The 14856-nt window shown below is 41.1% G+C and overlaps 1 protein-coding gene across 6 annotated transcripts in view; it reads right to left on the reverse strand.

The window, feature by feature from the left end:
• Positions 1-1120: 1120 nt before the first annotated feature.
• Positions 1121-14856, reverse strand: part of coq2 (coenzyme Q2 4-hydroxybenzoate polyprenyltransferase) — a 43191-nt gene continuing 29455 nt past the window's right edge. For 4 of the 6 annotated variants that reach the window (XM_069925446.1, XM_069925445.1, XM_069925447.1 and 1 more), the window contains 4 exons: positions 10784-10869; positions 8211-8344; positions 4575-4763; positions 1121-1335 (listed from right to left, as the gene is read on the reverse strand). In XM_069925446.1, the coding sequence (XP_069781547.1) occupies positions 1183-1335; positions 4575-4763; positions 8211-8344; positions 10784-10869 (562 nt within the window). In that variant the 3' untranslated portion in view covers positions 1121-1182. Of the gene's footprint in view, positions 1336-4574; positions 4764-5984; positions 6088-8210; positions 8345-10783; positions 10870-14856 lie in introns of those variants that run through there. The other 2 variants (XR_011353845.1, XR_011353846.1) reach the window with 2 other exon arrangements.

Genomic DNA, 14856 nt, shown 5'->3' on the forward strand with positions numbered 1-14856 from the left:
GGAATTCAAGAACAGATAACTGAATGGATAAAATAGGTTTCATGGAAGAAAGTAGAAGTGATGTTGGAAGGTTGTGTTTTAGACTGGAAGCCTGTGACTAGTGGTATGATTCAGGGTTTCATGCTGGGCCCATTGCTGATGGTCATCTCCAAACTTTAATTAGATAAAACATACACAGCAAGTTTGTGAATAACAACAGTGTCTGGTATTGTAGAAAGTGAAGATGATTGCCAAAAAATTCAGCAAGATCTTTATCAGTTGGAATAGGAAAGTAAGAGGTCTAATGTGCAAGATCTACAGTGAATGGCAGGGATCTGGGGACTGTTGTAGAGCAGAGGGATTCAGGATTTAAGGTACATAGTACTTTGAAAGTGGCATCACAGGAAGATAGGCTGGCCTTCATTAGTCCAGGGTATTCAGTATTGAAGTTGGGAGGTCATGTTGTTCTTGTACAAAACATTGATGAGGCACCTTTTGGAGTATTGTGTTCAATTTGGTCACCAAGCTATAGGAAAGTTGTCAATCAGGAGGAGGATGGAGAGAAGATTAAAGACTCAGGGGCCTGATCTATACAGAGACATTGAGTAGGCTAGGGATTTATTTCTAAGATTTTTAATGCAGGAGGACAAGGGGGTGATCTGATAGAGGTATACAAAACTTTAAGAGGAATAGATCATGTGAGAGTACAGAGTCTATTGCCCAGAATAAGGAAGTCAGTAACTAGAGGACAATGGTCTTTGGTGAAGAGGAAGACCTGAGAGATAAGTTTTATTTTACACAGTGAGTGCATGGAACAAATTGCTGGAGGAAGTAGATGAGGCAGGTACTATTGCCACCTATAAAAAAATATTTGGACAGATATATGGATTGGTTTAGACAGAGGGAAATGAGTCAAACCAGGCAGGTTGGGACTAGTGTGGATGGGACTTTGTGGTTGGTAAAGACAAGTTTGGCAAAGGGCCTGTTTCCATATTGTATGACATTAATTCCTTGGCCACCATTTCCACAGATGCCTCTTGACCTTTTGAATTCCTCTATTAGTTTGTTTTTTTACTCCAGATTACTATTTTTAGATACAAAATATATAAATTATGTGGTTAGTAAAGGTATGATATTGAAATTGTTTCTTTATCTGGTTTTCTTTCATATTTTAATTTTGGCATATGCATCCTGATGCACAGATCAGCTCTGCACTTTTCCTGTTTCATCAGTCTTTGTCTTTCTTTTCCACAGATTTCCAAATACAATTCCAGAAAATAGTACGAGTCCCAATGTGCGATTCAAACAGAATTTCTTCCAGCAGTCTTGAGGACTGTTTATGTCCAATGAGTATATCTATTTTGGAAAGAGCAGAATACACATTCAGCTGAATCAATATCTTTAATAAAGAATTTTACATGCATCTTTAAACAAAATGTTTATTTAAAAGAATAATTGAAAGTATTTATAAAAAGGCTCATTTGCTACTATTTTGATGAATTGTGACCATAAATTCATAATATTAAAGATAGACCTTTTATATTTTTAGATAAACACGGATTGACATAAAAGGAATAGAGTTCATTGAATGAGATTTTACTTACCGGTATTTTCTTGTGCAATAGCTATACTCTTTTGTGGTACCGCAATTAAAGTACAACAATCCAGGTCATAAATGTTCCCATATGATCTGTAGCTCTCAGAATGATCCAATTAAATTATAAAATCTGGATATGTTCCATGATGTCTAGCTTATTCATTCTCTTTTTATCATTTGATGTTTACTTTCTACGTACGTGAAACAAAGTGAGAGTACTCTAATACATAAAATACTGATCCTTGAATTAAGCCCCAGGATAAAATTTGGCAGGAGAGCCATTATATTAATCTTACTACATTACCCAGGCTTTCTTAAATTTATATACAAAATAACCAAATTTTTCTAGATATTTATTAAAATGTAAACCATTTGATATTAGTTAATCAAGAAAATAGTATCTTCTGTGACACATCAGACCTGATCAGACAAATATTTTCCTGCATTCATTGGGGAAAAAACCATTTTGGCCTTAAAATGGTGGAGGCATTGTCTGGCAATGATATGATTAGAAGTGCACCAACATGTCTGAGCATAATCTACAACAATAAAGGTTCATAGAGAAACCCTGTGAACACCCCCTAGTCTGAAGAGAAGCAGAGGAGACGATCCATAGGATGATGACTAGGGCAGTGGAGCAGTGAGGGGTTCTGCAGCTGAAAAACACACAAGCAGCGGACTGCTGATAACTCAAGGAGAGGAACCCACGCTGGTTGTGGGCAGATGGAGACTGTAGTCAAGGGACTCACACCAAGTAGCGGAATGCTGGAGACTGGCTCGAGTGTGGCTGAATGGGTACCAGGTATCGGAACTGGAATGCAAGACGGTGCTGAAGGGTTCCTATTCATATCAGGGTTTGTATCTGGAACTCAGTTGCCAGTGATTTGGACTGGACTCTGTGGATGCAGGAGTTCTGGACGCAAATCCAAGGACACTTGGTGACTCTGGGGGAAACTCTCTTGTTTCTCTTTCTCTAAGAGGTGCTTCAGGCAATTTCTACTGATGGCGAATCTCCCTGCCTTACAACAAAAGGGAATTTCATGTAATATGACATTTTTAAATAAATTGAATATTGTATCTTCCACACTTCGGGCCCACCTGTCTGCAAAGGCAAACATCAATGAAATTCACTATCGCCCTCAATCCACCCGTACATCCTTTGGTCAACTGAAGAAAAATGTATTTAAAGATCAAGACCTCGAACCTGGCACAAAACTCACCTACTTGGCAGTAGGTATCTCTGCCCTCCTAAACACTTCCAAGATCAAGCATCTTAAGACCCAAGTGACATGTATTAAGGCCAGAGTGGTTTTAAGTTGGATATGCTGGGCAGACTACATTGCTAAGGTGCTCAACTCCTGAAACAGACACTCTATTCCCAACTCTGCTATGGAAATGGACAGAGAAAATATTTAAGGAAATCTCAAGCTTTTCGAGAAGAAATGCAACATTTCCACTGATTCCTGGCAAATTCTAGCTCATGACACTCAAAATAGAGAAGGAACATTCTGGATGTATTGTGAAACCATGAATAAACATAATAAAATGTGCACCACCTCACAAATTACCCACCAGGCCATCAGCTACCTCTTGCCTCACATGTTGAAGAGTCTGCTGTCTCATTAACTACACCTCAGAACCCAGAATAAAGTGAGTCATCTTTAATTCCAATAGGCCTCATAAGACTGACACAATCAATGAATTTAAAAGGTTAGGGAAAATTTTTTAAAAAGTATGGTCAAAGGAGGGGGAATTAGAGTGAATACAGGTACACGATCCTTTATCCGGACTTCTAAAATCCGAAAAGCTCCAAAATCCGGTAAGTGGGGAGAGAGGCGCCCAGCACTTGGGGGAGGCAGCCGAGGGTCTGGCGCTTGGGGGAGGCGACCTGGCGGCTGAGGGACTGGAACTTGGTTTGGATCAACAAGTCTTTGGTTCTTTCGACGAGCTCTACATACCCCTACAAAAGAGAGTGGCTAGGATAATTTAAGAGAAATATCTATCCAGTTTTGCCATGTCGGCCGACTGAAAGGGAGTGGGGGTAGATAAGTCAGCACAATTTGGGTGGGCTTTCCGAAATCCGGAAAAATCCGAAATTCGGAACACACTGTCCCCCAAAGGTTCCGGATAAAAGATGGTGTACCTGTACCAATAAATTTGATGTCAAATAAAGAAAAAAATAAACTAAAGAAAGGTGAACATATTTTTTTAAGTTCAACTCCAACAAAAGTTCATGATAAGAGGAATTAAGTTTTACACTTTTAATTATTCATGAAAGCTTTAAATGAAGCTGCAAAATGGGATGAAAATTTTTAAATTCTTGTTCAATTATCTTGCATTAAAAACAATTTAATGATCTTTTGTGCTTATTATTCATTAGTGATCAAAATATTCATTGTTAGCTCTTCTGAGCCTTTAAAGTTTTAAACTTGCTCAGACCAGCTTATACAGCCAAAGGTAGAGCAAAATTTTCAAGTCAATATTAAATTGGTAATTTCTTACAGATTGCAATTGATGGTGGAGCTGTTGTTAAAAGACAGAGATACTAGGTAGATTCATCAATATTCAAAACATTTAACAATTATACACATGGCAAAACTGGATAGATATTTCTCTTAAATTATCCTAGCCACTCTCTTTTGTAGGGGTATGTAGAGCTCGTCAAAAGAACCGAAGATTTGTTGATCCAAACCAAGGCTTTTATTAGCAAAAGACAGGAGCTCTTCACAGGTGGCCGACCAGTCCGGAATGATCCGACCTGGCTAGGGACACAACCCTTTAAGGCCCAGACAGTAGGCGTGGCTAAGCTCTCAGCCAATCGCTGTAAGCACAGTCATTACACTCTAGATACTGTAACTATATACATTGGTGATAGGTCTGTACTATCACAGGGTATAAAAAGTAAAAAGAAATAATTCAAAACTCCGGCCTCGCTTAATTATAAAAGAACATGTTTTGTGCAAATTACAGTCAAAATAACACATATAATTGTTCATACCTGATGGGCTAGATGAGATCCAACAGCTACCATAGCTACATAATAGGGCAATGTCTGTTCACTGTTTAGTCCTACCACTGCCAATCCTGTCATCATGATTGTGCTAAATCCCATTAGCCATCGTTTAGTCTGCTCTTGAAACTTCAATGCAGTCGATTTCACTCCAACCAGAATATCATCTGCTTTATCCTAGATAGAAAATAGCAAGTTGAAGAATAGCACATCACATTTCAAAAAAGTGCTGTTGTCTTCTCAAGACACTCATGTACAAGACCAATATATTTAGGAGTTCAGAAGATGCAATTGAAAAAGAATGCAACCAATATCTCTTTGTATGGAATAAACAGAATACAATATTCTTAAAAATAATAATCATTAAAAATTTCAATGAATATAACTTAAATGACACTCCTCCCAAAATTAGGAAGGTAGAAAAACATTTATATTTTGTATGTAGAACAAAATGTTCCATGTGCCTTGCAGCCATGATTTTATAACTAGCCACGTCACAAGTAAAAGATATTTATAAATGACTAAATATTTAAAAAACCAACAAATTCATAATTACATTTTGGATTCATTCAAGTTATGGTTAAAAGAGGCAAGACCATCTCTATAGAAATAAACACACAAGATGAAGGAGTTTATCACAGAGCTCAGAAGAGGCGATAGAGACTATATTCCCGTCGACATCAATAGCACTGGAAAATAGAGTAGAGAGCTTCAGGTTCTTGGTAAATATTTCCAGTGACCTGGATCAAGCACACTGACATGACAGACAAGATAGCACACAAACTTTCTGAGAAGACTAAGGAAGTTTGCCATGTCCCGCACGCTCCTCAACAACTTGTGTAGATGTACCATCGACAGCATACCTGCTACATCCATCAATGTGGCATGAAAGCTGCTCTTCCCAAGATTGAACGATGTTGCAGCTCCCTCATGCAAATGTCACACTCCCTAGATTCCATTTACATCTCTCCTTGCCTGTGAATATCAGCCAACATTCTGAAAGACCCATCACACCTTGGACACATTCTCTTCTTCCTCTCGTCGGGGAGAAGGTCCAAGAGTGTAGAATCACACACCAATAGACCAATAGTTCCTGCCCCACAGCCTTCAAGCTCCTGTTATTTTTCTCTTGCCCTTTTACTTTGTACAGCAATATGAATATTAGAGTTGATCTATTAACTGCTTTCAGAAGAATCTTTCTCTCTGTTGAAACTTTAAGCTTAAAACATTTCAGCATAGAGCAGGGAAAATGTGACTGGCTGAGTTCTATGTTTTATCAATGGATGCAATAAATACGTTAAAGATTGCACTCCTAAAGTAATAGGTGGACAACATGTTCCCATAAAGCAAATGTTTCAACAGTATTTAACTGCACAAGAATGCAAAAAAAAAAATTACCAGTACATTTTTCTTGTGCTGTGACTAGAATTATACTGTTATTCTTGATGTTGCATAACTAGTGTTTTAGACATTTCCAGCATAAACTTCCTGGTCCAATATTCTGTTATGGAAAATATAAAGTACATTATGAAAGGGTGTACATTGGGCTAGAAATTACTTATGGAAAACAATGAAACAACAATGTTACACAAGGTAACTGAACAGCAAGATTCTAGTGAATTGTGGCCTATCATGGGAAATCAGTGTGGGGTGGGGGGACAAAGAGAGTGGAGTGCAGAATGGACCAGGCCTGGAGTCAGTAACAATTGTACATTGGAGCATTGCAAGTTGAAGGGAGAGATTGGTCAGGTATGCCAAGGCAGTTGTGGGTGAAGATGAACAAAATATCAGTTCAGCCCTGGGAATGTAGCAAACTCCAAGAATTTTCATCAAACACTAATTCTATATTGACGATTAGGCTTAAATGTAGGTTGCATAATAAAAATGATTGTTGATGAATCAAAATTAAATGGCAAGATTGATAGTAAGAAATAACAATTTTGAGTTTAGGGAAGTATAAAAGGTCTGGTCAGTTGAGCAGAAATATAGCAAATGGAATTCAATTCAGAAAAGTTTGAGATGAAGCATTTGGAGAGGTACAACAACGAGAAACAGAATAATTGCAGGTGTGGAGTAGACTTTGAAGAGCCTGTCCACAGATCCTTATAGATAGCAAGGTTTGTAAAGTGGTTAAAAAGGCATATTATGTGATCCAAAACCAAAAACACTAATTGTTGACTTTAGGAAGGGAAAACCAGATGTGTACGATCTAGTGATCATTGGGGAGATCAGGGGTGGAGAGGGTGAGCAAATTTAAGTTCTAGGGTGTCAATACCTTGGAGGATCTTTCCTGACCCAACACACTTATGGCATCATGAAGAAAGCACATCAGCACCTCTACTTCAAGAGTTTGTGGAGATTTGGTATGAAATAGGAAACCCTGGCAAATTTCTACAGATGTGCTGTGGAAGTGTGCTGACTGGCTGCATCACAGTCTGGTATGGAGACACTAATACCCCTAAGTGTAAAGCCCTGAAAAAGGTAGTGGACAGTCCCAGGTCATCACAGCCAAACCCCTTCCCACGATCAAAAACATCTACGGGGAACACTGGCATCATCAAGGATCCACACCACCCAGCACATGCTCTATTCTCACTGCTAATATCAGGAAAGAAGTATGCCCCTCCACTCAACGACAAACTCAATTAGGGACTCATTTAAGGACTCTTGCACTTTAATGGTTTTTTTTCTCCTCTTTGTATAGCACAGTCAGTTGTTTACATGTGTACATTGTGCAGTTTTTTTTGCCCACCAGTAAGTGGTAATTCTTCTTGGCATGCAGGAAACAAAATCTCAGGGTTGTATGTGATGTCATGTATCTACTCTTGACAATAAATTTGAAATCTAAATCTAATCTAAACGTACTGGAGAAACTCAATAGGTTAAAAAAAAACTCAATAAATAAACTGATGACGGGCCCAAGCCAGAAACGATGGTTACCCTTTACTTCCTATGGATGCTACATGACCTGCTGAGTTTCTCCAGCATGTTTGTGCATTGCACTCAACCCTAGCATCTGCAGACTTCTTGTTTAACTGTATTATGGGATGCTTTCTTTTGTTAGCTGTGGCATAGAATACAAGGGCAGGAAGATTACACTACAGCTTTTGGTCATAAATATAATTCTGATCATAATAACACAGGAAAAATATAATTGGGCTGGAGAGGAACAATGGGATATTTGCAGGCATACTGCCATATGCAGCAAAATTTAGATACGAGGAAACACCGGATATGCTGTGGGTTTTTTTGGAACTCAAGAAGCTGAAGGGAGATTTTGCTGAGGTACACAAAATTATCAAGGATCTTTTTTGTCATAGCAGAGAGTCAAGATCCAATGCGCATGGATTTAAAATGGTTGGTAGAAAGATTAGAAGGGTAGGAGGATTTTTTTTTCCAAAACATCATCAAATGTATTTTAAATCCCAATTCCTTAGTTCAATTTGAAAATTTTCTGTCTACTTCAGTAAGTTGTTTGCCTACCATTAAAATACTAGTGTGTGGAAATGCAGTTTTAGCTGTCAAATAGCTGAATTTAGGTTTTAACAAATTCTGTGAGACTGTATGGTTTCTTCAGGATGCCAAGAAACTGACATTTAGATAAACCATAATTGATGACCTTACCTGATGTGCATAAATAGTGTCATATATCAATGTCCACATGACACCAGAGATATAAAGTGGTAGACAGATTGACCAATCACAGGTGCCCTTCACAGCAGACCAACCTAAAAGGGCTCCCCAGTTGAATGTGAGACCTATAAGACAATAGTTTGTGGACAAATCAATTATATTTATATAAATTCTAAAGCACTGTCCCAAATAAAATCTCAATGGACATCAAACTGATGTAATGGAGAGGGAAAATTAGGTATAAAACAAATGTTAACCAACTGGATCCAAGTATCTCAAGCAAAGAGAAATTCTCATTTAAGAATACTACCAAAAAGTTACAAAATACTCTTGAAAACACTCTTGCAGTAACCTGCCTTAATGACTATCAACCAGTAACACATCAACAGTGTTTTGAAAGGCTGGTGATGAAGCTTCTCTGCTCCTGTCTGAATGGTGACAACACAGATCTACGGCAGATGCCATCTCAATGGCCTTACACAAAGCCTTGGAACATCTGGACAGCAAAGATCATACATCAGGAAGCTCTTTATCGACTACAGTTTGGCACTTAACACCATCATCCCCTCAAAACTGATCAGCAAACTCCAAGACTTGGGAGTTAATACCTCACTATGTAACTGGATCATGGATTTCCTCACCTCCAGACCACAATCAGTGAAGATTGGCAACAACTTCTTCACAATCTCCATCAGTACCAGAGCACCACAGGGCTGTGTTCTTAGCCCCCTGCTCTAATCACTTTACACCTATAACTGTGTAGCTCGGTATGACAATAACACCATTTACACATTTGCTGACAATACCATAGTAGTGGGTTGTATAAAGGATGGGGATGAGTCAGCGTACAGGATGGGAGACTGAATGGCTGAATGGTGCACCAACAACCACCTTGACTCAGTCACCAAAATAAAGAGGCTAATTGACTTCAGTAAAGCCAGAGATATACAATCCAGTGATCATTGGGGGATCAGAGATGGAGTGGGTGAGCACATTTAGTTTCTTAGAAGTCACTATCTTGGAGAATCTTTCCTGGACCCAACACACCAATGGTATCATGAAGAAAGCACATCAGTGCCTCTACATCCTCAGGAGTTTGTGGAGGTTTTGTATGTCATCATAAACCCTGGAAAAGAGGTGTGATGGAATGTGTACTGACCAGATGCATTACAGTCTAGTATGGGAACACCAATACTCCTGAGCATAAAGCCCTCCAAAAGGTAGTGGAAATAGCCCAGGACATTACAGACAAAGCCCTCCCCACTAATGAATACATCTTCTGGGAATGCTGCCATCGGAGGGCAGCAGCAATCATCAAAGAACCACACAACCCACCACATGCTCTGTTCTTGCTGCTGCCATCAGGAAAGAGGTATAGGTGCAACAAGACTCACACCACCAGGCTCAGGATCAGCTGCTACCCATCCTCCATCAGACTCCTCAATGACAAACTCAATCAGGGGCTAATTTAAGGACATTTACTTGTGCACTTTATTCATTTTCTTTGCTGTCCCTGTACTGCACAGTCAGTTTGTTTGCATTCGTTATCTGTTTACAGTTCTTTTAACTGTTCACATGTTCAGACTATGTGCAGTTAAATTCTGCACTACTAATTAGTGGTAATTCTGCCGCACCAGCAGGAAAAAGGAATCAGAGTTGTATGTCATGTATGTATTCTGACAATAAATCTGAAATCTGAAAAACAATCTGATTAAGACAGGAGAACTCCTAATTTAGTCCTAGTTCTTATGTATAGGTATTTTATGGAAAACAAATTCACTGAACCCAGAAAAAACTTTTAATATCAGAGACCAAGTGGAATGTAATTATTTATTTATTTATACATACCGAGACATACATTACTATCTTAAATGATGAACCATGTGAAAAATTCATGCCTGGGATTAGCAATTTGTTTACAATGCTTGAAATGTTTTAAACTGTTTAGAAGTCTAAAAAAATCATTAAAGATTAAAAATTTATCAAAATCATTAAAGAGGAATCAAGCTGTGCCCCATCCAAAAGTGGGGAGGGATTTTGGAAGCAATAACGTAGTGATGGATGATGTGCTTGGAATAAATTAAATTTGGCAAAAATCAAATACAGATATGACATTCAAATTTTACAGTTTATAACATAAAAATGGGTAAGTAAATTAAAGTGAGTAAATATTGGTGGCAGATTATAAGTTTTAGGCCTTTAGGGGAAGTTACAAATAAATCTCTGAAATCTTGAAAGATGTGCATCATATTGCATTTCAATTGCCAGATCCCTAAATCTTACTCGTGTGCATAGAAAATTGTTTAGTGTGGTTTCGACTGAAGGAACATTGATTTCTGATTCTCAGAAGCATAGTGCAATAAGTTAAACATCAGCGCCACCTTACTGAATTTTTAATTGCTTTATATCTCAAGCAACCATTTCATTCTCAAATGAAGACATACAAAAAGTAAGGTGATAATGAGTAAACTTTAATATCAACTTCAAAAATAAGTTGAAATGATCAAATTCCATCTACAAGTTTTTTCCCCCTGTTAGTGCAAAGTCACAAAATTCTTCCTTACCCAAAATAAATTGTGGCCAATAAGTTAGCCTCTTCATCAGAGGGTAGGAGACCACGAGACCCAGCGATGCAGCTCCAAGTAAAATGCTGTCAATAGATAGAAATGAACATCGCTGATTTGGAAAAACATAGGATCACCAGAATTAATAACTTAAATTGGTATTTTAGCCAATATATTGGGTGGCACGGTTGGCGTAGCGGGGGCACCACTGTTGGCGTAGCAGTTACCGCAAGGCCCTTAAAGTGTCAGCGATCGGGACTGGGGTTCAAATCCCACACTGTCTGTAAGTTGTTTGTACGTGTGGATTTTCCCAGGGGCTCCAGTTTCCTCCCACCATTCGAAATGTACCAAGGATGTAAGTTAATTGGGTGCTGAAAAGGCTTTAACTGTCTAACTTTAAATTTGATTTTTTAAAAAATATATTGAAATGAAGTGTTGAGATGTAAAAGGTACAGCAGATCGTTTTAGGCTACGGGATATGAAAAACAAAAAGGAAACTGCAGATACAGTACTGTAAAGTTGAGATAAAGGCAAAACTATTGGAGATACTCAGCAGTTCAGGCAGCTTCAATCAGAGAGAAACAGACTGAAAAACTGTATGTTCGAGATTGCTAAGAAGCAGCAGGTGAAGGCATCATCCAAAAAATAATAAATTATGGCAATGCTGATAGAGCTGCTGCAATGGTGCCACAGACGCTGGTGCAGACCCACAGAAAGTGGGGAGACACAGCACTCCTCCGCAGGGTCCTACTGCCCAGTCCAACTATCTTTTCAATATTTTTATTAACATTGAAATTTCACATCCAAAAATACAGAGTACATATGGATATATTGTAGCAATGGCTACTCTGCTTACTGAATAACTCCACAACCAAATGGGTTAAGTTCAGTGAGCAAAATTGATTTATTGAGGTCTGCCTGGCTGGTCTTATGCCTGGAGTCACGTGGGCCGCAGAGTGCGGGCTTCTAACCCTGGTGCCGAGGTCGGGAAGAAACCCCTGACGGTGCCATCTTGGCCGGCTGCCCCGCCATATGCGTGACATGCAGGGCCGGTTCGCCTGCCTAATGGCGTGCCACCCCCGCCCCCCCCCCCCCAGAAGCGGCATCAATGTCCTTCTTTGCCGGGCAGCCTCGCTTCTTGGGCTGAGCCTCGACCACTGGCTCGTTGGGGTTGAGGCGTGCTGGCTTTAATCTGTCCACAGTAAATAGTTCCCTCTTACCACCGATGTCCAGTGTGAAGGTGGATCCTGAACGCTGGATGACTCTAAACAGCCCTTCATACGGTCTTTGAAGGGGTGCTGTGGACAGGCCTCATCTGATAAAAACATATTCAGCAGAATACAGCTCACTGGGGACACAAGAGGCCCGTGTGCTGTGTCTGGGCGGTGGTGGGGGTGTAAAGGAGTTCATCTGGGCCTGGTGGCGGAGAAGTAAACTGTGCGGTGACTGTTGAGGGTTGTGAGGTGCATTGATAAACTCACTGGGCAGGGCTAGCGGTGCACCATACACCAGCTCAGCCGATGACGCCTGCAGGTTTTCTTTGGGTGTGGAACGGATGCCCAGGAACACCCAAGGCAGCTCATCCATCCAGTCAGGGCCGGTGAGGTGGGCCATAAATGCCAACTTAAGGTGGCGGTGCAATCGATCGACCAGTCCATTGGCCTGTGGGTGATAGGCTGTTGTGTGATGCAGCTCGATTCCCAGCCTGTTGGTGAGCTGTGTCCAGAGCGCGGAGGTGAACTGCGCGCCTCGGTCACTGGTGAGGTGGGTCGGGACGCCGAACTGGACAACCCAACTGGTCAAAAGTGCTCGGGAGCAGGAGTCCGTGGAGGCATCTGGCATCAGAATCACCTCGGGCCAATGAGTGGTGCGGTCTACCACCATGAAAAGGTAATGGTTACCTCAGGAAACGGGTAAGGGGCCAACAATGTCCACATGTATGTGGCTGAACCATTCTTGGACATGTTCGAAATCCTGCACGGGTGCTCTGATGTGCTTGTGTACCTTGGAAAGCTGGCAATGGGTGCAGGTCCTGGCCAAGTCTGCAATCTGCTTTTGAAGCCCGTGCGAGACGAAGCGTTCTGCCACCATATGAACCGTGGACCTGATGGAAGGGTGAGAAAGGTTGTGGATATGGTGGAAAACTTGCCTGCGTCACTGCTGGGGAACCACCGGTCGCGGGGTGCCCATGGAGACATCGCACAGGATGGTATCGTCACTGAGAGGAGTCGGGAGGTCCTGGAACCGCAGGCCTGTGATGGCAGTCCTGAAGGTCTTTGTCGGACTTCTGGTCCCGGGCGTAGTCTAAGCCGGGTGTCAGCGTGCAAATGGCTGGTTGGGAGAGCACGTCGGTGACCATGTTGTCTTTCTCCGCCTTGTGCCGAATGTCGGTGGTGAACTCTGACACTCCGACACAAAGGACAGATGACACTGTTGGCGGGCCGACCAGGGATCTCTAGCCATAGCGAGCTCCTGAGTGAGGGGTTTGTGGTCGGTAAAAATGGTGAAAGGCCTCCCCTCCAAGAAATAGTGAAAATGACGCACAGCGTCTTCACCTAAATAAAGTCCATTTAGAAAAACTTAAAAAGAATAGAGGTTTAGCTTTACCCAGTCTAACTATCAACATCTCCATACAGTTGTTAAAGGAGAAAAAGGTGGTTCATTTTAAAATCCTGCAACCGCGGGGTCTGTGCACAAGATGGCATTGCCTACGATCAACAGCAGCCTTGTTGGGTTGCAGACTAGAGATGAGGACTGGCGCAGGGCACCAGAAAACAGGGAGCCCACCGCCCACCTCCACCCCATTTGAAGTGAAGCAGAGGAGACAACCCACGGGATGATGACCACAGTGGTGGACCAGTGAGGTTCTGTAGTCGAAGAATACACAGGCAGTGGGGCTGTTAGCGACTCGAGGTGAGGAACCCATGCAGGCTGTGGGTTACAGGCCACAATGGCCAAAGGACTCACACCAGGCTGCAGACTGCTGGACAGTGGTTCGAGACAGGTTGAATGGGTACCAGGTATTGGAACCAGAATGCGAGAAGGTGCCAAAGGCACTGAAGAATTCCTGATTGTGTTGGAAGTTCAAATCTGGAGCTCAGGCTGCTGATGGGAGAGACTGAAGAATGTGTGGCTGCAGAGACTGTGGGAGCACTGGAGGCAAATCCCAAGCACTCGTGACCCTGGGTGTACTCTCTTTTTCCAACTGCAAGACGCGCCCAGCAATTTCTGCTGATGGCGAATCTGTCAGTCTTATGAGATTAAAGTAAATTTCCTGTAATATTACATGACAATAAAAGAATCTTGAATCTTTTTACGTTTGTTCACTGCAGTGTTTCCAGATAGTTTATATCATTGTGGAACAAGTGCTGAAATGTTGCCACATTACATTTTTAGTACTGCACATAGATTTAGAACTATGTATTACTGTTCTTGGTTAACTTTATAAAGGATAACAAATGTAATGATAAAAGATGAGGGAAACTTATCCTTTCATCACTAGATGTCACATTCTGCTAAAGTATGTATCTTTATCACTCCTGTCTTGTACCCCTGAAACAAATTGCAACCAAACTTGCAAGGTTGTCTCTGCTTGTTCCTTCAGTTTGTTTGAATACATTTCTTTAAAATTGATCTTTATCAATTTAAGATAAAGCAATTTTAAAAATCGTTAAGGTGACAATACCATTTGGACACTGCACCAATAATGTTCAAGTTTATTGTCATCCGACTGCACAAGTACAATCCAATGAATCTCCAGTTCTTGGTGCAAACATGCAGGTACACAACAGACGTAGTACACATACAGACATATAATACATTTTTCTTTCTTTGACTTAGCTTCGCGGACGAAGATTTATGGAGAGGTAATGTCCACGTCAGCTGCAGGCTCGTTTGTGGCTGACAAGTCCGATGTGGGACAGGCAGACACAGTTGCAGCGGTTGCAAGGGAAAATTGGTTGGTTGGAGTTGGGTTTTTCCTCCTTTGTCTTTTGTCAGTGAGGTGGGCTCTGCGGTCTTCTTCAAAGGAGGTTGCTGCCCGCCAAACTGCGAGGCGCCAAGATGCACGGTTG

This window comes from Narcine bancroftii, chromosome 3 (assembly GCF_036971445.1).
Source record: "Narcine bancroftii isolate sNarBan1 chromosome 3, sNarBan1.hap1, whole genome shotgun sequence".
NCBI classification, from domain to species: domain Eukaryota; kingdom Metazoa; phylum Chordata; class Chondrichthyes; order Torpediniformes; family Narcinidae; genus Narcine; species Narcine bancroftii.